Raw genomic sequence first — 23,714 nt, 5'->3', positions numbered from 1 at the left:
TTCCCCCACAATTGCTCCTGCTGCCGAGATGCGGCCTCCACCTCACACCTCTCCTGCACCCCCCCACCAGGTGCCTCTCACTCAGCGTGTGTGAACCCAAGTGCAAGGTCTCCCCTGCGTGCCCCCAAACCCTGTGCCCTTCTCTTCTTCCCCCTCTGAGAACGGCTGCGTCCTCCACCCAGCAGCCCTTTGAGCTGCCTAGTTCACCCTCATTCTGATTGGTCCCACCTGGTTTCAAGCAGCTGGGCCCAGTTTGCATTGGTTCAGATCAGTTTGAGCCAGTCATAGCCAGATCTGAACAGGTTGAAACCCTGAGACCTGCCTCAGCTGGCCTGGCTGGGCTGGAGGAACTGAGGGCATTCAAGTGCGCCCACAACTCTCCCGGCCTGGAAAACCCGTGAGCACACCTTCCACTAGGCACTGCACTGTGTCCCCCCAAAAGATGTTGCCGTCCTACCCCCAGTACCTGTGCGTGCGACCTTATATTTAGAAATAGGGTCTTTGCAGGTGACATCAAGTTAAGATGAGGTCATGAAGGTGGCTCCTAACCCAGTGTGACTTCATCATTCTCAGGGGACCCTCCCTAGTCTTTCCCTTGAACACACGTCCCCGGTGGGGACCGATTCCAGGCTGGCCGCCTGCTTGACAGCTGAGAGTTCCCCCCGCTCCTCATTTAAACATGCTCCTCTCAGGCTTTCATCATTTGCCAGTTAAGACAACTAATTTTCCACTAAACCCAATTTCACTCATGGATGGAGGAAGAGCTCGGCCATTTTTCCTCATGCCATGTACTATTAATGGTGCTTGAAATTATGCAGATAAAATTGATGAGCACGGTGATTCTGGGCCGGCAGGAGGGAGAGGCCTCACTTCAAGACGCCCACCGTGGAGCCGGACACGCAGGGATGTCCCGGGGTGCATCGGACGGACGGGGGCTCCCGTGTGGCATCTCCTCCCTCCGCACACAGGGGCCGTGGGTGGGGACTGTCCGATCCGCCTCGCCGCAGTCTTATCACAGAGCACATTGTCCCCGCACGCCACCCCCCGCACCCTGGAACATCTTGTAGCAGCAAAGCCAGATGTGGAGCCTGTGCACTGCCCCAAACATCACTCCAGCGAGCCGGTTAATTAAAACACCCAAACACGAGGTGCCGAGAAAAGCCGGCTCATCCGTCCAGCCTTGTTGCTTAGTCAGTGGCCGAGACATCTGCCGGGAACATCTGTGAAAGAACTGCAACAAATGCACACGCCGCGCCTGTGTCCCCGCCGCCTCCCACGCAGGCCATTTCGCCAGCCCAGGGAGACATTTCTGTCGCAGCAGCCACGCCGAGACTCTCAGAATTCAGATTACCCTCACATCCTGTTGACCTGTTTTCAAATTAACCTGGTGCTGCTCCCAGGGAACGAACGGCCACCCAGGCTGAGAGCCGAGGTCCTGGAAGCTCCTGCCTCTTCCTGCAGGCGACACCCACCCCCGATGTGTATTCAATGGTGTCTCTGCCCAGGACCCCTTTCCAGGCTGAAATGGGTACCATCTTGTTATGGGTTTACATTGTGTCACCCCCAAAATTCATATGTTGAAGTCCTAACCCCCAATTCCTCAGAATACCACCTTATTTTGGGACGGGGTCTTTACAGAGGTAATCAAGTTAAGGCGAGGTCACTAAGGTGGGCCCTAATCCAGTGTGACTGGCATCCTTGCAAGAAGGGGAAATTTGCACACGGAAACACACACAGGGAGCAGGCCACGCAAAGATGACGGCAGAGATGATGGCGGGGGTGCGTCTACAAGACGAGGAATGCCGAAGATCGCCAGCAAACCAGGAGAGAGGCCTAGAATAGCCTCCCTCACAGCCTCAGGAGGAACCAATCCTGCCAACACCCTCATCTCAGACATCCGGCCTCCAGAACGGTGGGACAGCGAATCCCTGCTGTTTGAGCCGCAGAGCGTGGTCCGTCGTTAGAGCAGCGCTAGGACCAGGACACGCACGCGCATCTCAGGCTGCAAAGCCGCATTTATGCAGCACCAGGGCGGCCCCGGCAGGGAACGTGCTGAGGAGCTCACAGCTCTGCCTCCACCTGGGCCTCACTTCCGCCACCCCCCAACTATGCTGACCAGTGTCCCCACTCTATAAAGGAAGGAGGAAGAAAAGTACATCCAAGAAAGGGTGTGGCACAAAGTGTGATCCAGGCCAGCGGGCTCCCACCTGATGCCCGGGCAGGACGCCAGAGGACCCGTCATCTGGGCCACCTCCAGCGGGTGCCTCCTGGGCCCGACCCCTCCGCGCGGCCCCACTCGTGTAACCAAGGCTGGCTGGGTGCTCTCAGGAGCGCAAACCTTGCAGGGCCCTGAGCCCCCACCCCCAGCCCTAATGCCACCCTCAGGACTGCCCTGGGGACACTGAGAACAGGTATTTTGAAGAAGCCACAAAGATGGGTTCACACATTCCGCAAAGCTCCAGCCCCACACCACCCAGACTGTGTATTAGGGGGGCTTGGAAAGCCACAGCCTCAAGCATGTCCCCTTCTCAGCCTTGATGCTCACTAGAACCACTTGGGGAGCTTCAAGCACTTGTTCCGTGGGCCCCCACCCCAGACCGGTTAAATCAGCACTGCCAAGAGCAGGGCCCAAGTGCTGGTGCATTTCCAAGGTTCTTCAGGTATTCCTGGGCACCAGGGTTAGTACCTCCACCCTGCACCTGTCCCACCCACCGCCGGTGCTGTTAATTTTATAGATGTAACTGGGGAATTCTAGGGAAGGTGGTTTTGTTTTTATTTTTACTTTTAGTTGTTTTTACATTGTATCTGGTAAGGATATGCCCTGAGGCAGCTGAGCTGTTCACACCATTCTGCCCCATCTGAGCAAGATTGTTCATTCACACATACACCCCTCAGGGGACCAAGGGCCAGAGCATCTGACCACAGCCCTGGGCCTGCCCATTTAACAAGCTGCAAATCAGAGACACAGGGACATCCCTGGAACACCTGATTCTGGAAATTTCAGATCTGCAGGAGCCTGGCAGGAAGCGAAGCCTTGGTAGAAAGACATTGATTCTCTGTAGGGTGTGTGGGGCACATGTGTATGCAAGAGGGTGTGCCTGAGGGCATGCATGTGTGTGTATGTATAGGTGCACTGTGTCTACATGTGCAGCAGCACGCATTTGCACCTGCCCATGGGGTGCATGTGCATATTCATGCATGCATGTGAATGGGTGTGCACTGTGTGCATGTGTGCATGCGTGTGGGTCTGTGCATGTGTGTGTGTGTATATGCATGTACACATATGAGTGCATGTGAATAGTGAAGGAGATGGCAGCAAAGGAGCATTTTCCAATCTTGGCACTTTTCACCAGGGTCTCACCTTTAGGGCCTCCCAAGTGCAGCGACCCCATCATCACTGCCCTGCGAGGGGCAATGGCAGCTGTGCTGCCCACAGGCCCAGGGGAGTGGCCAGAGGAGAAGGCTGTGCTCTGGCCCAGTAAGAACTCAGGATGAGGTTGAGAGGAGAAACCTAGCCTGGGCTGAGAGCAAAAAAATTGAGTTAAATGCCCACCTCCCAAGGAGCCTTGTCAAATCTCTGCTCCCTTCTGAGGAAGGACGATTCTCTTAAGTGCTGTGCTGGGCTGTCATGAATGCATGGGAGAAGCCTGCCCATTCCTTGAGGGTGCATAGGAGAAGGACGTCCCCACCTCCCTGGCCCCAGATCTTGCACCATCAGAAGGGAGGAACCAAGCTGAGTGCTGTTGGATAAACGTGACTTCACCTAACCTTGCAGTGGAGCGAGGCATCCGTGATCCTGACAGAAGTTCCATACTCACAAGGGACGTCGTATGTGGAGGAGCCCAGGATTAGGGGAAGAAAGCTCCCTCCCCCAGAATCCTTCCCACTGCATCTTGGGGTCTCTGAGGACCCACGAGTCAAGAGCCACCAGACCCTCGCTTGGCGCTCTGTCTGAGACAGATCTGGCCCATGGTTAGCCACAGCCATGGCTGTGCCACCCACAGCTCAGGACCTCTTCAGCTTCCTCGGCCAGATCCCTTTTTCCCTCCTTCCCCCTCATCTCTGCCCCATCTGACTTTCCTGTAGGAAGCTTCCAGGCCAGGGAAATATTGCCTCTTTTCATTATCTGCAAATGTTAGCTGTCTCTGCAGCGTTCTGCTCCACAGACAATATGGATGCATCTTCTGAGCTCTCTGTTCAGACAGCAAGGTGCGCAGCAGTGGGCGCTGGTGGGTGGCAGGTGGGCACACTTCACCCCTGAAGTGGCCTACACAATGCAAACAGCTGGATCTGACAGCCAAATGTCACCAGGGCGAGAACCAGAGTGAGGGGCGTGCCGTTTCCCTCTCCCAGCTTTGGGAGTGTGTCGTGGGTTCAGCACCAGCTCTTGGGGACAGCTCCCAGCCGGGCGGGAGCCCCGCTACTTCAAGGTGGGCACCTCCTCCGCTAGAAGACGCTCCCCACATGGACTGGACTTCCCAAAGTTGCCACAAGCATGCAGCCTCTTCATCAGCCCCTGTCACCAACCTGCCCCTGTTCTATATCCTCACATGTGCTGTTCCCCTCTAGAGACACGTTTTTATCTACACGGGAGACAAGTGCATTAACCTAAAAGAATGATTCCCGCAGTGTGAATTTCAGGTCTTGAGGACGAAAACTCTGAAATCACTAGGTAGTTTAGTGGCCTCCTAAGCCACACAACCCAGACACGGCCTCCTCCTTCCCTATTCAGTACAACTGGTCTGGGTCCCTCCCTCTGACCAGGTCACAGAGCAGACTCCGAGTTGCAGGAAAGAACTGCAGAGGCGGAGCAGCTGCCCGGCCCCAGGGACCTGGGACTGTCGATGGCCCGGTCCCCATCAGCATCCTCCTCTCTCTGACACTCCCGTGTTACAGAGCGCCAGCGCTGGTGGCCAGGAGGAAAATTCCGATCAGAAATAGAGACTAGAACAAACCGACCGGCAAGGTAGCGGGCGGGCTATGGGGGGGACTCACATATCCGCTTGAAAATCACCTGGGAGTTAAGTTCATGGGCTGACGAAGAAAAGTTTATGCACAAGCAAGCAACTCGGAGGCCTTTCTCAGTTATGCCCCGAGGAACAATCTCATCAAAGGTGGGCGCGGGGAGAGAGGTTGGGGAATCGGTGCAAACATCCCCTTAGACAGAAGGAGTAAGGTCCTCCTAACGTTCCGTGGCAGAGTAGGACGACTGCAGCTAACAACAGTGTATTGTACATTTCAACACAGCTGGAAGAGAGGACTCGAAATGTTCCCAACACATAGATACGATAAATACTCGAAGTGATGGATGCCCCAAACACCCTGACTTGATCACTACCTATTCTATGCAAGCCGTGAAACATCACATGTACCCAATATATATGTACAAATATTATGTATCAATAAAAACTTTTTAAAAAGCCAATGAAAAGGACGAATAGAAATTCCACCAAGCACAAAATTGCTATTAATAATCACAAAGAAAAAGACTGATAACGTTGATTACATTAAAATTAAGAACTCTGTTTCTCAAAAAAAAAAAACATAAAGACATTTAAAAGACAAGTCACAAATTAGGAATTAGGAGATTTTTTAAAATTCATGTAACTCACACAGGATTTATACCCATAATACATAAAGAACCCTTGCAACTCAGCGTGGAGATGACTCAGCAGAAAGATGGCAAAGGACATGAATGGACGTCTCACCAAGACGACAGAACAGCACGACACCCCAGGATGCTCAGCCTGGTTAGTTGTCAGGAAATGCGAGTTAAAACCATAACAAGATATCCTAACGCCATGTCACACCCTCAGTCAGGACTTCTGATAACCGGCAGTGCAGGTGAGAATGTGGCCCCAGGGGACCCCACACAGTAGCGGGACTGTGAACAGGTGCAGTCATTCTGGAAAGCAATTTGGCATTATCTTGTAAAGCTGAATTTTCACACACCCTATGACCCAACAACGGTGCACCTAATTCTACACCCAGAGAAACGTAGGCAGGTAACCAGGTGACACGTACAAGAATGGCCACCATAGCATTGTTCAAGATCCTTTTTAAAAACAGGAAAAAATATCCACAGACGGGAAAACTGATAAAGAATTATGGCATTCACACACTGGAATATTATATAGCGATGAAAGTGAACAAGCTATAGCCATGTGAACAACATAGATGAGTCTTTGAAACACAGTGAGTTTGAAAAACGCAAGTCCGGAGACTACGAAATGGTACATACCATTCCTCCAACGCTCAAAACTAAAACTAAACCAAACCATATATTGTTTATGGATAAACAATTAACTTTTTAAAAAGGCAAAGGACTTGTATACACAAAATTCAAGTTACAAGTTTCCTCTGGGGGGGGCAGGCTGGGTTGGGGGGTGCACAGCCTGGGCGGCCCCAGGTCCCTGATGACGTTCTGGATGGTAAGTGGGAGGTCGCAAGCACAGGGGAGCGCTTTATTCTTGTGCTTCAGAGCACAGTTTACACATATTTTTATGAATCAAATATCACATAATAAATATTAATGCGTAAAGGAAGAAAAGTCTTATGTATTTCTACATTCCACAGATAGAGGTTAAAAATAAACCAAATCATACACTCACACACACAGACACACACACGCACACGCACACACACACTCCTACCCCCTCGACATCAGCCTTAGCCCCACCTCCCCCCACGCACCCAGGGGAGCCTCTAACCGCCACTCTTCCACCTCCAGCAGCATCAGGGGGACCCCAGAAGCCCAGCACTGGGGAAGGGGAGGGCATCACCGACTCTCCCACCACCCTCCAGGTCTTCAGACCCCAGAATAGACCCAGGAAGGAGCCAGTTCCAGAGAAGAAGCCAAGTCCCCCAGGACAGCAGGCAGAGGAATCCCACGTGGCTCAATTCCACAAGCCAAAATGGGTCGGCCCCGGAGCAAAGACACAAGGGTTACATCAGCCCAGAGATGGCGACGGGCCCCTGTCTGAACAGCTCTGTGCAAACGCGCTTCCCTGGTGCATCCCAGGCCTGAACAGGCATCAGCGCAGAGGCAGGAGGCAGACTGGGCAGGTGGAGGGGGAATGAGGGATGGCAACATCCCACAGAACACCAGGAAGCCTCCCAGGGTGGGACCTGCAGGTGGAGCAGGAGCTCAGGGGGACGGGTTCCCCTTCACCCCTTCCCTGCCTCCAGCCTGGGGCGAGTGGCTTTCCCCAGCACTCACCTCTGCAGCTCCTTCAGGGAGACGGTGACCCGCAGACTGTGGCCCAGGACGTAGAGCACGGCCAGGATGTCCGCCCACTGCACCATCTCCCCCAGGGGCCCGCCCTTCAGCACCCGCGGGCTGAACACGTCCCCAGACTCCTCTGTCAGGAAGCCGATGTGGACCAGGATCTGGGGCGGCAGGACACAGAGGGTCAGCGTGGAGGGGCAGCCGCTCAGTCCCACCCCGGGCACCAGCCAGGGGACAGCCAGCACACACACTGTCTCCAGGCTGGGCCTGGGCAGGTGCTTTCTGGCACCAGAGTGGCCATGCCGAGCACCGGGGACACAGATGAGAAAGACAGTGGCGTGCCTGCCCTCTCGGAGCCATGTTCAGATGGGAGAGGGAGGCAACACTACACAGACAGACATATTTTCGTGAAATGACAGGGGCTCTGAAAGAAATAAAAGGACAACGTGAGAGAGTCGTGTAAACATGTATCGGGCGGAGGGATGAAGGGAGGGCTGAGCCAACAAACCTCCCAGCCAGGCTTCATTGTTCCCAACCCGCCAGGCAAACGCCGTGGCTTTTCTGCCTGACAAGCACCGGGTGTCCACGGAAGGCACGAGCCCTCAGGGGCTTGTCACTCTCCCCAGCCTTGAGAAGGGCCGGGGCCACCCCAGCACCTATCTAGACTCTGCCACCCCGACCCCTCTCTCCCCGAGCACGTCACCCAAGGCCCCTGAGCTCAGCTCCCTGAGTGAGCACAGGACCACGTACCTGCTTCTGGTCCCGCCGGATGTCCCCCAGCTTCCGCGCCAGGCGCTGGGCAGCCAGTGCCCACTGGGCTGTGAGCCGCTTGGTCCGCTTCTTCATGAAGATCAGGGACTCCTTCCCGCTGCCCATCAGCTCCAGGAGGTGGGACAGGTTGCTCCGGAAGACTGCCTGGAGGGGTCGGGACCTCAGCTCTCCCAGCCCCAAGACCCGCGCCCATGCCACCACCGCCCCCGCTGGCCTGGGTTCAGGGGCTGGCACCCTCCCGTGAGGCCAGGCCTGCTCCAGCTCCTCCCACATGCCAGCCCCCAAAGTCCAGGAGCCCCACTGTCACCCTGCAACACCCCCCATGCAACAGCCAGCTCCAACCCCGTGCCCGAGCCCTTCCAGGGAGGTGGCCAGCTGTGGCAGTCCCCAGGGAGCCCAGCCACTACAGGGAGGCAGCGAGGGCAGTGGGCAGAGCCCGGGCTCCAAAGGCCGGGGTGGGGCCGAGCCGGCGTCACAGCAACTGTTTGACTCGAACCCGCCAACTCAGCCCTCTGACCTCAGCTTCCTCCTCTGGGAAGGACGGTCTCAGGTGCATGGGGGGGGGGGGTAGATTTAAGTACAAATCAAGTGTCTGGTGCACAGAAAGCCCTCGGTAGTGACAGCAATTGTTACTGTTATTCTAGTCCATTAAGGGGCCCCGCAAGGAGGCCTGGCTTGGCAGCATCCACAGAGGGCAGGAGGGCACTACCAGGCAGGCTTCCTGTCTGTCCAACAGGACGGGCTGGGACCTGCCCGGCCACCTGGCAGAGCTGGTGGGTCTCATTCCACCCAGGGCAGAGGCTTCCTGCCCTGTCCCTGAGGACATCCAGCCTGGGAGCCCAGCTGGGGGCGCCCACCAGCCCCTCACTGGCTCCCCCACCTCCCAAGCCTACCTGGACTCTGGGGAGGGGCTTGGGGGCTGCCCGGGCAGCCGTCTGGTTCCTCCAGGGCAGCGGGGGGCAGAACCACTCGACCTCACTGAGGTAGATGAGGAAGGAGCACTCGGTGCCGTCCACCCCAAAGAAGGCGTAGCAGGGGTCGGAGGTCCAGCGGGCACGCATCCACTGCGGAGAGGCCAGGCCTGGGCGGGGAGCCAGCGCCAGCCCCGCCCACACCCCGGCAGGCTCCCTCTGCACACATGTCCCCAGGGCCCTGGGGTCCCCCAGGACGCGGCCCATGTGGCACCCTAATGATGCAGCAGCAAAGGCCAGAGCAGAGCAGAGCAGCTGAGCCAGGACCCAGCCCCTGCCCTGGCCCCCAAGGACCCCAGAGAAGGAGAGGCCAGACCACCGTCCCAGGCCCGGAAGGAGGAGGACCCCGGAGACAGGGCCAGGTCGAGTTTCTGGGGCACAGAGCCGGGAGGTGCAGCAGTGTGGGCCTGTCTACCTCTTCCTTCCCCGTTTCCTCCTCCCTAAGCAGGGTTCGGCTAGAGGTCAAGGTCAGGGGGCAAAGGCGGGGGCCAGGGCAGGACCCACCCAGGAGGGGTCTGCAGTGCCAATGTCCCCACCTTAGGGAGCTCAGGACCAGTGACTAGGAGCTAGCGCTTTGGCTGCGACTGGCTCCCGCAGGACAGACTTCATGCAGCCAGAAGGGCCCTGAGGTGGCCGAGGAGGGCTCTGTCCAGCTGCTGGCTGGGCTGGGAGGAGTGAGGACAGAGGGCTGGTGGTGGCATGGTATATTTAATAGTTTGTCTGCTGTAAAAAGGCACTGCAGGCCCCGAGAGAGGCTCACCCCGCCCGGGAGTCTGGGCTAATGGGCCGGGTGGACAGGCTGACCAGAGAAGCCATTTCCCTGGGGCTGGCCTCTGCCGCTGGCGCCTGGGACAGGGTCAGTGCTGGGCAGAGAGGCCCCCATAGCGATGTTCCAGCTGGGAGCAGAGTCCTAGAGCGCAGGGGAGCCGCCCACTCCTGCCCAGCCCTCTGCCCCAGGCCTCACCTCCACCTTCCCGGAGCAGTCAGGGAACTTGGGGTCGCTGGGTGCCTCGCACTGGTCCCGCCGGCTTTCTGACACTGTAGGGGGAGGTCAACTTGCCGACCGGCCAGGGAGGGGCCGGGGAGAGACACATGAGGAGTGCACAGTGGCCCACATGGCCCTGTGCCTGCGTTTTCTCACCTGAAAGCCCACTAGCTGCACAGCCCACCTGCAAGGCTGTCCCCAGGCCTGGGTTACCCTCTTCCACGCACCCAGCCTTCTTAGGGGGTTGAGAACTGGTGAGGAGCTGGTACAAACAGACCTCATGCACCCACCCAAGTACCCCCAGCTTTTTCCAGGAAGGACAGAGATGAGGCTTGCAGCCCCACAGCACGGGGAATGCAGGGGCTGCCCAGGGCCCTTCCCCAGAGAGCCTCATCCTTGGAGCTGTTGACCCCAGCAGCTGAAACTCCAGGGGCCTCCTCTGTCCTCAGCATCCTCATGCCAGGTCGGGGTGGGGTGAACCCCAAGTCCCCCTGCCAAAAGCGGGGCTCCAGAGAGCCAGGAGAGCTGCTGTCAGGTGGGGCTGGGGCCCCACCCCAGGTGTACCGCCTCCCCAAGGCCCACGCAGTACCCAGTACATCAGCTTCCCAGGGGCAGAGGGTGCCTGGGGCTCGGGGCACCCACCCTTGCTGTGCAGGAGCAGGCTGTGCCGCAGGATCTGGTCCACCTTCACGGCGATGTCAGACACGTTCTGGGCAATGGCCTGGATCCGCTCCATGAGGCCAGCCCCAGGGGCCAACCTGGGCGGGGAGAAGCCGGAGGTGAGCCCCGGACCCTGCCCAGGTGACCTTCCCAGGAGCGCCCACCAGTAAGGTCAGAGGGCAAAGGCAGCAGGACCTGCAGTGTTCTAGGCACCTGGACCCCACCCCGAGTGGACAGAAGCCAGGGAGATGGAGCTGGCTGCCTGCCCCATCCAGGGCACACGCATTTGCACACATATGTGAAAGCCACATCTGCAGGTGTAGGGCATGTCTGCACGTGTGCCCACATCTGCACACGTGTCCATGTCTGCACGTATGCCTATCTCTGTACATGTTGGGCGTGTCTGTGTGTGTCACACGTGTGTCAAAGGCTGAAACAGGCAGAGGAATTCCATTCAGGAGCTCAGACAGGATCTGTCCAGGGACAACCCCCACCAGGTGACAGAGGCTGTTTTCCCAGGCACGGCAGCTGCCTTGAGTCTGTTTCTCTGTCTCCTCCCAAGGGGCTGTCCTGTGCCAGGATAAATTCCACCCACGGAAGCCTGCGGGGATTTGCCAAATACTAAAACTCTAGTGAATTATCATTGGCTGCTCGAGAACGAATCCTTCCCAGGATCTTAACTGAGTTGACTGCCACCACCGTCACAGCCCTCCACCTCACAACGACACCGGCCTGTTTTTACTTTTGGAGAATTTATGTCCTTGTGTTGATTACTACTCAACTCTTGGGGAAGTTTATCAGACATCATAGACAGTATTTATCTCATTGCAAAAACTTCTACTGAGATAGATTCCACTGTGCTGGGAGTTTCTCGTGCCAGGACTGCCCTGGGGGCCTCCCTCCGGGCTTGCCTTTTGTAACACACCAATCCCGGTCCCTTTGATCCCTACCTCTCCCCTGGCTGTGAGGCCCAGTTTAAGCTCCATTTATCCCCATACGAGGTGCTGGGTCTTTATTGCCACGTATAATGGGGATTAAATGGAGGATTTTTTCCAACCTGGGCTCCGCTTGGATCTGCAAACCCCACCTCCCCTCCTCTCTGGGCTGGTGAGCTGCCCGCCAGGGAAGGCGCAATGGGGACCCTCAGAGCCTACCTGTCCTCCCAGCCACCCTCCTCCCCGCCCCCACTTTCCATAAGGAGAGGAGGGGCAGTGGCCCCACCCACGAGGGGCAAAGCAGATGCGGAGGTGGGGGGGGCAAAAGGCAGATGACAGGGGAGGGGAACGAGCCCCCACGTATACACGTGCACATGCGCACATGTGTGCACACACATCTGTGTACACACACATGTGTACACACACGTGCACACACAATCCAGTCCATCCTCTTGCCCTTTAGCTCACGCCCCAGTGCCAACTTTGAGAAAGACAAACCAGGGACTCTGAAAACGCAACCGGCACAGCTTTCGTGTTGGTTTCCTGGGGCTGCCGCCACAAACTGCCACGAACTTGGTGGCTCAAAGTCACGCGCGTTCATCCTCCCGCCGTCCTGGGGCTGAAGTCAGCAGGCAGGGTGCCGGCAGGGCTGCTTCCTCCCGAGGCTCTGGGGAGACGCCTTCCCCGCCTCTCCCAGCTCCGCGGCAAGTGGTGATGGTGACGCTCCCCGGTCGGCAGCCGCGTGATCCCAGCCTCCGCCCCGTCTTCTCACGGCCTTCTCCCCTGTGCGTCTGTGTCCAAGTTCCTGTTTCGTGACACAGGCCGTGGAACCAGGGCCCAACCTATGCCAGCATGGCCTCATCTTAATCTGATGTCGTCTGCAAAGACCCTGTATCCACATGTCACTGTCACAGGCCCTGCGGGTTAGGACGTGGACACACCTTTTTAGAGGACACAGCTCACCCTGCACAGCCTCCTGTGAGATCACAAATAAGAATCAGAAGAGACTTAAAAGCCAGGTGCTTCTTTTGCTCACAAAGTCCTCAGGCAGAAGGCAGCGGGGATATTTCTCTTTGGTCTTCAGATCACCGAGCTTCAACTCACAGCAATAAGTGAGATGAGGTGAAGCTCAGCCCTTGTGAGCTGTGTGACCCTGGGCAGGTCGCTTAGCCTCTCTGTGCTCAGTGTTCTCGCCTTTCACGACAGAGACGTGAACGGCAGCTACCTGGTGGAGTCGTGAGTGCTGAATGAGGAAAGGTGTCAAGTGCGCAGTGCGGAGCTGTCTGAGTAAACAGCACTGTCACTGCTGTGGCTGAAACTGCGCAAAATGGGTTTGGGTTAGACCAGGGGTCTCAACCTCTTTTCGTCATTGTCCACCCCAGCAGGTTTTCTGGACATTCTCTCCCCTCCTCGCCCTCCCTCCGCGAAACATCAGCACCACACGCACCGTGTGTCTGTTCACGCCCCGCAGCCCTGCGAATGGCCACACACCACCGTGACACCAAGATCGCTGTGCCCTCCAGGAGCAACTGCCACTCGCGGAGGATACCTGCGTTAGCCGGAGAAGGGGCAGCTGATTGATGTCCTGTTGGCCCCAACATCAGTTCCCAATGACGACTGGGGCCTGCCTTCCACACCAACCTCCAGGGACAGAACGGCTACTCCTCTGATGGGAATGCAAGTTCAGGTGACCAAAGGCGATGGCCGCAGTGTGGAGGCCACTGGGAAGCCTCCAATGCCACTGGGTCAGCCCAGACGGGGCTCTGGTCTCCTGTCATGACGGGGGCGCTCGGGGCGGGAAAGGCTGGGTGGCTTGTCCCAGCTTCTAACCAGAGACCCCAGGACACACACAACCCATGTCAAGGACCAGCCTGGGGGTCCTTCCGGGTCACTGGAGACTGTGGGACCCCAACCCATTCCAACCCTTCCTGCAGGCAGCTCTCCCTCGAGGCGCCGGATCACTTCTCTGAGCCCCCCACGCTGTGGGGTGTGGTTGTGAGTGGCTGCCCTGAAACCCCAAATGGAGCCTCAGGGACAGGGACGTGCTGCACACCTGGCACTGCCCAGCAAGGGCCACGAGCTCAGGGGCTCCACCACTGCAGAATGACTAGTGTCCCCCAAAATCCACATCCACCTGCCACCTCAGAATGTGGCCTTGTATGGAAATGAGGTCTTTGCAGAGGTAATTAGTTAGACGAGGCCTTACTGCAGTAGGCTGGTCCTAAATCCCATCACTGGGGCCCTTATAGGAAGGCCACGTGACGATGGAGACAGACTGCAGTGACGGGTCTGCAAGCCAAAGAACGCCAGGCATTGCTGCGACCACCGGGAGCCGGGAGAGGCAGGGAAGATTCTCCCCTGGAGCCCACGGAGGGCACACGGCCCTGCTGACACCGGAATTTCAGACTTCCAGCCTCCAGAACTGTGGGAAAACACACTTCTGTTGTTTAGGCCACCCAATATGTGGTGATTTTTTAACTACAACCCTAGGAAACTAACACAGTCACCGTCTGCAGCAGCGAGGGAAAACGGTCCTTAACACATCACAGAGAGTCTGGGTTCTCCCGGCCACCCCTGCTGTCAGGAAGTTCCCCTCTCCACCCGTCCTCCTCTCTCTGAAGGCCAAGCTTTAATCCTGCTGCTCTCACGGGAGAGGGAGAAATCGAGGGATGCCCCTGATTTTCAAGCCCCGGCGCAGTGACTGTCCACATCATTCAGAGGTTTATTGGAAAGAGTGAGAGCCTTGAAGTCAGAGGTCCTGGATTCAAATCCCGACTCTACTTCACAGCTGGGTGACCTTGGACAAGTTACCTAACCTCTCTGAACTCAGGTTTGTACTCCTACAAAATCTGAATAACAGAGTTTTGTGGGGATGAGAGAGGAGGCTGAAGGTAAAGCACTCGGCATACAGCAGGTGCTCAATACATGCTTGATGTGCTTCTGCTCCCTACTTACAGCAGCCATCCCATTCCCCAGAGGAAGTTCATAAGCCCAGCTACAGAGCAAAGCACTTTACTTTTTGGGGATTCAGCACTTTTCCTACGATACGTGTTTCTGCATAAAACACACCACTAGCACAGGCTTTAAATAGTGCAGAGGCATCTGTCTGATTTAACAAGTTCTACTTGTTCAAAACAGAATTACTTGGTGTCACTATTATTATACTGGACTTAGCATTTGCACAGCACTTTCTATTTCCAAATAATATATGATTAGGCTTCTCTCCCTGTGAAGCTTTTCTAAAAATGACAGTAAAAGTAGAGGTCGTGAGGCCTCAAACCACAGCAGATCTGTGACCTGGGGAACACATGGGTGGGAAAGAGAACAGGGCGGGGCACAGGGGGGTGGCGGACGGTGGCCTCCCGCCGATGGGGCCCGAGGAGCACAGCGCCCAGTGTCGGCAACACGGAGTGGGTGGCACCAGGGCTGCCGTCCACCCAGGCCAGGAGGGGCAAGCCGGGGCTCACAACGCTTTTAGGGACCCGTGAAAATGTTTGGCTTTCTTTAAAAATTGGGGTGAGGGGAAGAAACCTTGTAGAAAATGTTTTAATATGTGATGTTAATATATTCATCTTTATGCCATTGCAGTCATAAAATACAACTTTTTCTATGGGTTGACTGTCCTCCCTGCCCATTTATATGCTGTAGTCCTAACCCCCAGCAGCTCAGAATCTGGCTTTGTTTGAAAATAGGGTCACCGCAGATGTAATCAGTGAAGTTAACATGAGCTCACACTGGAGCAGAGCGGGCTCTAATCCAATAGGACGGGTGGCCTTATAAAAAGGGGAAATTTGGCCCCAAACACGCTCACAGGGAGGAAACCACATGAAGACGGCAGTGACGCTGCCACCAGCCAAGAAACTACCAGAAGCCGGGACAGAGCCTGGGGCACGTCCCTCCCCAGCACCATCAGATGAAGCTCGGCTGCCGGCACCTGAAGCCCAGACGTCCAGCCCCCAGACCTCGTGACAATCCATCGCTGCTGTTGCACCCACTGTGTTTGCGGGACTCTGTCACGGCAGCCCTAGGAACATGATGCAATTTAAATCTTTTTTCTGGAGGGATGCCCCTTAAGCCGTAAGACAGCCGGGAGGCAGGGCTTTCCTAGACTGTTAGGAGAACGTGAGAGGAAACCGTTGCGCAAACGATAATGATAATAAAATAGCTCACAGCCACCAGCATGCTCTTGCCAAGCTCATTATTACGTTATCTCATTCAACACTCATGACAACGTCACGATTCCTTTTAACTCCCCCATTGTACAGATGAGGAAACCAAGGCACAGCAAGGTTGCCTTGCTCAGGGTCACCAAGCTGCTATAAAGTGGGAAAATGAGGATCCAACCAGGCAACCTGGTTGCAAAGCCTGCTCAGCCCGGCCCAGCCCAGCCCGGCCCAGCCCAGGTGCTGCTGAACGGGCCACCGTGGCTGGGGAGGGGCAGGTGCAGAGGCTGCCCCTGGGGGGGCTGGGGCAGCAGGCACAGGGGAGGACAGGGGGCTGGGCCTCCCTGACGCAGGTCTAGACGTGCATTTGGTGTTTTTACGAGCCTACAGGGGCGTTGGCCTCAGGAAGCAGCCTGGAGCCAGGGGTGGAACCCTGGATTCAATGAATCAGAGAGGCCACTCTGAGACAAAGCTGGTTTGCGTGAAGAAAACCCATTTCCCGTCCCTTACACACGCCAGGCAGATGGTACCACAAAGTGGGCTTTGAGACAGCAGAATGCACCATTTCTCCTGGAAGGGGTCCAGGTGGGCTCAGGGCGGGCAGGGGCAGGACGTCAGGCCAAGGCATGACTGGGCTCCAGCCCCGGTCTAGGGAGCGGCATCCTTGGGGCTGGGCCCCTCAGGGCTGTTTCTACCCGATAAGCCCGGCAGGAGGCAAAGGCTGAAACTGCTCTGGCAGGAGGAGTTTCCCAGGCAACACCCCTCCAACCCTGCAGGACCCACGACCAGGGTACAAACCGTCATTCTGTCAGCCTGGGCAGGGAGGACACCGGGACAACACTCAGCCCTACTCCCACCATCGAACGCACCCGTCTCCGTCCAACTGGCACAAACGACCGAGAGCCCTTTAGTCCCACTTGTATTATATTTTTGTTTTTTTCCTTTTATATCTCGGTCTATGCATTTTTAATGAGGAAGGTTGTTAACCCAGATGAGCCTCTGCTTCCGGCAGAGCAGCGCGGACCCAGCCCATGCAGGGGAGAGCTGGGGCAGGGGAGGCTAGAGCTCAGAAGAGGGGTCCCAGGAGGTCCCACCGTCTCCGTGCCTCCCACACATGTCTACTGCCCAGTGCCAGGCTCTGGGCTCGGAGGATACACAGGTGCCCCAGAGGCAGGCCCAGCCTCAGGGACACCCCGAGAGGGCGTAGTAGAGGGAAGGGGCGGGGGTGGCCTGAGCCAGCCTCTGAGATGTGAGGGATTTGCAAACTGCTCTGGGGGTGGGGGGACAGTGACTTCCCAGGCTGACAGACGTCCTCCCTGAGAGGCCTTCCCTTCCTGCCTGGAGGAGCCCAAACCCATCACAGTGACCCCTCGTGGACACTGTGACCTCAGTGTCCGGCCAGCCCCCTAAAGAGGCCCCTCCTTGCAGCCCCACGAGGTAATCACCGACTCCAGCCCAGTACCCACCCCCCGCCCCGAGAACAAGCTCTCCAGGCAGCCTCGGGAGGGAAGCTTAATTCCACGTTCCGCCCTGTTTTATGCGGGTTGCATTCGATTAGCAGGGGTATTGATTGCCCCGCAGCTGGCAGGGTGCTTGCTGGGAGTTGTTATTTTATTATGAAACTGATCGTTTGCCTCTTAAAACACAGAGACACGCACACAGGTGCCCGCAGACACGCGTACCGGGAGATACACACGCACACAGCCAGAAACAGGAGCCGAGGAGATGTGCTCCCTCTGTGTCTCTCACACACACCACCTGGGACGTAGGGACCCCTGCCAGGGTCCAGCCTCACCTGAATGTCACTGCTCTGCTTCAGCCCCCCCAGACCCACCTAGAGCCTCCACTGAAGCTGGGGAGGCCTCTGAACAGCGGACTAAGGGTCCGGGCCCCTCCCCAGGTGAGAACAGACAGGACCCCTCTCTCCAGAACCGCAAGTGAATACATCAGTATGCACACGTACACACATGCACACACATACACACACACACACACACACACACACACACGCATGCATCATCCCACTGTAACAGGGCAGAGCTGGGGTGGCTGTGTGTGGCGTCACTACTCCCCACCAGCGGAGCAATGCTGGGGTGTTGAAGCCAGGCTGGGGGAGCAAAGGCCCTGTGGCCAGCAGGGATGAGTGTGCTCCAGGAACAGCAAGGAGGCTGGGAACAAGTAAGGCCAGGCATGCCGGGGCCACTGGAAGAACTTCAGCTCTCCCCTGAGTGAGCTGGGGAGCCACGGAGGAGAGACTTGATCTAATTGACATTTTTAAAAGATCCCACTGGCTACTGAGTCGGGAATAGCTGGGAGGGTGGGTGAGAAGAGGTGGGATTCTAGGCATATTCAGAAGGTGGAGAGAATTGCTGACAGACTGGACACAGCTGTGAGGAAGAAAATGGTCAAGGCTAATTGCAAGGTCAGGGTCTGAGCCATGGAAATGTAGGAGCTAACATGGCCTGAGCGGGGGTCTTGGGTGCATTCAGGAGGCACCAAGCTTGAGTCCCTCCAGGACATCCAGGTTGGCAGGCAGGTGGGTATTTGAGAGTGGAGTCCAGGGCTATGGCCCCCACTTAAGACATAAACTAGGGAGTCTGGAGTCCACGAGTGGTTTTTTGTTCGGGGTTCATGCCCTCCACTGCCCCTCGGTCACCAGGTCCTCCAGCTGCAGAGTGCGAACCGGCAGCACCTCTCCCTAGGCCCCTCCCTCGGCCTGAGCCACCGCTGGGTCTGCAGGTGGACCTGCTCACTCCCTCCGTCCAGATCGCTGGCTGTCCCCCTTGTCGAAATGCCCCTCCTTCAATGCTCATCCCACACCCCCCCTCAGGCGTGGGGAAGGGAGACAGACTGTCCTTCTGAGCACCGGGCACAGGGCCCCGTCCTCCCTTCCCTAGGTGCCATCCCTAACACACAGGTGAGCCTCAGAGACGTTAAATGCTTGCAGCCACCCGGCAGTGAGCAGCCGGATTCACGCTCAGGGGCCAGGGGCCCGGCTGGGGCAGATGTGGCCGGGGCAGATGTGGCCGCAGTCCTCTTCAGGCTGCACAGGGAGGGGCGTGCATTCCCTCTCCCCAGGTGGTCGTAAACTCTCCAAGGACAGAGCTCCAATTCCACCTCCTTTGCATACCCCCCCCAGCTACTCTGAGAACTCCCACCCAGACTGCACACAGTAGGCAGCTGACAAATACAGATTGACTTGAGAACAGCCTCAACTCTCCGTGGTTTTATGGCCTTATGGAAAATTCAAAGATCATTACTATTTGGCTTTAGGATACATAACATGATGCCATTTGCAGCGAATCTGCCTCCCTAATTATGTTTTCCAAGGCTAAAAAAGCAAATTTGCTTTCCCTGAGGACACACCAGCCATGAGTAGAAGGCAGCAGCCCAGAAGCTTCCAAAAGGGCAGATGGAGGATGGTAGAGGTTTTGTTTTAAGCCGCAGACAATTGCAAAGTGGGAAACCCAAGTGCAGGTGCATGACAGTGTGCCGGAGACACACCGGCACCTGCTGCTGCGGGGTCCTCACCAGCCTGGCTTCAGGTTGGTTACGCTGGAGTCAGGTTAAGGGTGGGCAGGGGCGGCAGTGTTTGTGCACGGGGGATGTGAGCGTGCCGCTTTCCCATGCCCTGGACACACCCCCTGCTTCTCCCCCGAGACCAGAAGCAACAGTGTCCCTGAGATTTACGGCTCTGTCTGTGGGTCTGACGGCTCCGCTGGTCATGATGGATCGTTGCTATTTCCTAGGACGGAGCCGGGAGGTGGCGCATGCTCCCCCCCTGTAGCTCCCTCCTTCCCCTGGAGGAGAGGAAGGGCAAGGGGGGCGGAGGGAGGGACAGGCCAGGACTGGAGGAAACCAGAGAGACACTGACTGTGCTGGCAGTAGCACCCCAGCCCAGGAAGGCAGGCCCGGCCCCTCAACGCTGTTGCCCATGGCAGGGTCCTCGGTAGGGGGACAGCTGGGTCTAGACTTGTGGACAGTGGCTGGACCGGCAGCACGGCTGGGGCAGACAGGAACGTGGGCAGAATGAGAGGGACACGAGGGATGGATCCGAGGGGACACAGTGGCATCGGAGGAGAGTGAGCTATGCATAAGGAGAGGGAATTCCAAGGGAGCCGCACCACCTCTGCCTCCATCTCCCCATCTCTACCACTGGCCTCTCTGCTTCCCCTCTTGCCATTCCACTCATGCAGTTTTATAGAGAGGTCAGAGCAATCTTTTTAAAAGATAAATCCACAGGCTTCCCATGGCTCTCAGAATAGGTCCCATGGCCAGCAAAGCCCCGTGTGATCTGGCACAGTTGACCCTCCCCCGCCCCTCCCCAAGCTCTGCAATACTGGCCTTCACAGTGGTTCCTTCCCTCTAACAGACCCCAGGGCCTTTGCACCTGCTGCTCTCTCTGCCTCAGATTCTCTCAATACAGCTCCCATGTGGCCAGACCCATCCATCATTCAGAGTCAGGCTCAAACATCACAGACTCAGAAGGGCTTTCCCAGACCACCCTGTCTGCATGGCCCCTTTCCTAGTCTCTCATCTTTAGAGCACGTATCAGTGTCTGGGATGATCTTGTTTATTTCTTCTTCCTGGTTATTTCCTGCTTCCCCCCTCCAGGAAGAGGACATGGCTTTCTCGTGCTCATCACTGTGTCCCCAGCACCTGTAGCCTGGTGCTTAGCAGGCCCCCAGTACATAATTCATAATATTCTATTAGATGCTAAGTCCTGGTGGGCGAAACGGCTCTAACTGGGGACCCAGCACAAGACCGTGTGGCCTGCCGAGGCGGCCCGACCTCCTGGGTGACGAGCGCCCACCACCAACCAGGCCCCATGGCAGACACTGCACCTCAGCGTCACACGCAATCCCGGTTCCAGGACTGTAATTTTCCAGGACTGCCCACGTTTTCCAAACCGAAAACATCAGAGCACGAAGCCTCACAGGATTTTTTTTTTTTTGATCTGTGAATTAATTGATGTGAAAAGTCTTACAAACTGAACCACACATCGCCGCATAGTTAATGAATGGCCAAAAAGAGCACGGTGGGTGGGAATGTGGGCTGCGGAGCCAGTCGGCCAGACCCAACGCCAGGCCCAGCCCCGTACAGCTGTGCAACTTTGGGTGAGTTTCTGAACCTCTCTGAACCTCGGTTTCCTCCTCTGGAGATTCAAGCCCCCCATGGGATGGTTGTGGGATGGACGAGCTCGTGGAGGTAACACAGTAAGAACGACACCAGGCGCTTAGTACACTTTCTGTAAATGTCACCTTGTATGAGGACAATGACGCCGACACTAGGCTGGCCCTGCCTGGCAAGGTCAGTCAGAGGTTGGCCCCTGGACAGCAGCCCGGCACAGGCAGAGCATGCGGCAAAGGATCCCATACCGGCCTGCAGGGGCACGTTGCATTTCAGGCCTGACCCGGGAGGGGGTCCTCCAGCACCCCCTCCTCCCTCAGGATGGCCAGGACTCAGCGCCATCATTTCCTTCGATTTCACCCAGCTCTGGCAAAGCCTGGAGCTTCAGCTGTTACATCACACACTGGCTGAGACAGAGCTTTTCTGCAAATTGTCTAAAAGTGTGGGTTTCAAACTTATTTTTTAGCAACTAGAACACATGTAGCAAATCAATCTCATAAAGTACCCCAGTACATAAAAGAGGGGGAGCGAGCCAGGCATGGCGGCTCACACCTGTAGTCCCAGCTACTTGGGAGGTGGAGGTGGGAGGATCACCTGAGCCCCAGGAGTTCAAATCCCGCCAGGCCAACAAGCAAGATCTCATCTCAAAAAAGAAAAAAAAGAGGGAAAGTGGAGCTCATCTCCCCAGAATGGGGGGAGCGTCAGAGCCCCCTCCTTCCATACCCACATCTGGGGCTAAGACTCCCCAGTCAGGATGGCCCAACTTCACACACGCCTGTTCTCCGAGGTACCAGAGATTTCCTATAGACCTGAGACACACGACTCGGATTTTGCACCGCCGGGGTTCTGGCAGGGACGCGGGACCACGGACTGTCAGACATGCTGGCCTGAGCAGGGGAATAGACAGAATATATAAGCCAGGAAATTCTACTTGGCACAAGTGGCCCGGGTCCATTAGTGGCCACACATGGCCCTTAACATGGACACAGCTCAAAAAACAACAGCAACAAAAGCCAGGCTGCAGAATATGTGCTGTGAGATGCCACTTATGTGAAATTTGTAAAAATCACACAGTATGCATGTATGTGTGTATGTACGGGGATGAGAGACAGCACCCGGGTCCGGCCCTGCAGCGCATCTGGAGGCTGTCCCCCCAGCCACAGCCCCCCAGGGGACCACCCCTGCCCTGCCCCCTCACCTGTCTGCCGCAAAGTGCGCGTGGCTGGCGGCCCGGCGTGGCTCGCTGCTGTTCTCCAGCCTGGCCAGCATGTCCATGCGCTTCACCATCAGCTCCAGCAGGTCGCTCATCTTGCGGAGGACACCGCGGGACTCGGGGCCACCCATCACTGCGGGCACAGTGTGGGCACAGTCAGGTGACACCCAAGCAACTAGGCTCCTTCCAAACCCCATGGGAGGCCACGGGAGGCCGCCTGGTGGGACCCCAGCCCCCTCCCATTTCCCAGGCATTCCTTGGCCCTGCAAGGGAGGGGTCTGGAGAGGGAGCCCCACCACCATCACCCCTGCAGGCAGGACAGCCCTGCTGCCCTTGTCACCTTGTGGTGCAGGGAACAGCATCAGGGTAGAGCAGAGAGCATTGGGCCAACCCTGCTCCCTACCACTGGGCAAGGCTGGAATAGTTTTTTTAACCTCTCTGGGCTTCAATTTTGTCAACTGTAAAATGCAGCTTTAGACACAGCCGGGCCCCAGCCACACTCAGGCCCGTGGGATGGCATGGAAAGCCCCCACGCTCCACACAGAGCTGCCAGGCCAGGGCTTCCGACAGCGTAGTCTGTCGTCCACTGGCACCTCAATCTCCTGGCCAGGCGGTTAAAATTCAGATTTCTGGGCCCTGGTCTAGATTTGCCAGCTCACCTCTCTGGAGCCTGGGGCCCAGGAATCCGCACTCTGCTCGCTCCCCACGTGATCCTGACGCACGCAGGAGGCTGGCGGCCGTGTTCTAGGGTTCGGCCCCTGTTGCTCCCCAACCCCCTTCTCCAGCCCAGGCTCTGGGCACTGACCCCCTTCCCTATCCCACTCCCCGGACCCCGCTGTGGACAACCAGAATGTATTTGTCCTGAATCTCAAGTTGGGCTTTGGGGTCCCAAAGGTCAAAGGTCAACTGGCAGGACAGGCCCCCTCTAGGGCCAAGGCAGCAGCCCTGTCCTCTGTCCCCAGCCTGGGCAGGGAGATCTTGTGAAGAGCAGAATTGACTGAAAGCAAAATGCATCAACTGGGACCCCATTAACCGGCCTGGGACCCTCAGGGCTTCCTTTCTAATCACCCCTGACCATCAGTGCCCGAGCCAGCGTGAGCGAGCTCCTGCCCTCCTTCTTAATCAAATCTCCTGGAGGTTTTACACAGCCCTCCACGCAGTCCGCACGCTGCTCAGCTCCAGGCACCAAAACCCGCAACTTGGCTCCTTCGAACCCCACAGGTCAGGCTCTAAGTCACTCGTAACAAATGAGCCAAGTCACATGGAGACACAAACCCTCCTGTGCTTCGGGCTGCCGGGCCAGAGGTAGGGTAGGAGACGCCGTGGGTGGGGTTCCCCAGAAGCAGAGCCTGGGACAGGCTTGAGGAGGGGAAGGAAGACTGCAGGGGGGCGAGGGGAGACAGGGCAGGGGAGGCCCCCATGCCAGGTGCACCCGGAGCTCAGCCGTGCCGGGAGCCAGAGTAGAGCTCGCCTCACGGCTGCCCCACCTGGGGAGGGGGCGAGGGAGCTGGGGCATTTACACACCATCTCCCCCGAGTCACTGGGAGAGGGCTGCTCCCAGGGATGGTCATGTTCTGGCACATTCTGCCTGCTGTGGGGTGGCCAAAGGAAGCTCTCAGCAAAGCCACACGGGTGCCGGCAGCTGGAAGTCTGGTCCG

General features: G+C 57.1%; 1 protein-coding gene across 1 annotated transcript in view; it reads right to left on the bottom strand.

The window, feature by feature from the left end:
• The window catches only part of MGAT5B (alpha-1,6-mannosylglycoprotein 6-beta-N-acetylglucosaminyltransferase B), a 63,826-nt gene that overhangs the window by 28,389 nt on the left and 11,723 nt on the right, over positions 1–23,714 (bottom strand). Inside the window, exons 3-8 of the mRNA XM_045569535.1 lie at positions 22,042–22,189; positions 10,598–10,713; positions 9,935–10,008; positions 8,893–9,063; positions 7,979–8,143; positions 7,220–7,389 (exon numbers count right to left, since the gene is read on the bottom strand). Coding sequence (XP_045425491.1) covers positions 7,220–7,389; positions 7,979–8,143; positions 8,893–9,063; positions 9,935–10,008; positions 10,598–10,713; positions 22,042–22,189 — 844 coding nt within the window. The remainder of the gene's footprint in view (positions 1–7,219; positions 7,390–7,978; positions 8,144–8,892; positions 9,064–9,934; positions 10,009–10,597; positions 10,714–22,041; positions 22,190–23,714) is intronic.

Source organism: Lemur catta, chromosome 15 (assembly GCF_020740605.2).
Source record: "Lemur catta isolate mLemCat1 chromosome 15, mLemCat1.pri, whole genome shotgun sequence".
In the NCBI taxonomy this organism is placed as follows: Eukaryota; Metazoa; Chordata; class Mammalia; order Primates; family Lemuridae; genus Lemur; species Lemur catta.
This window is presented reverse-complemented; position numbering and strand designations above follow the sequence as displayed.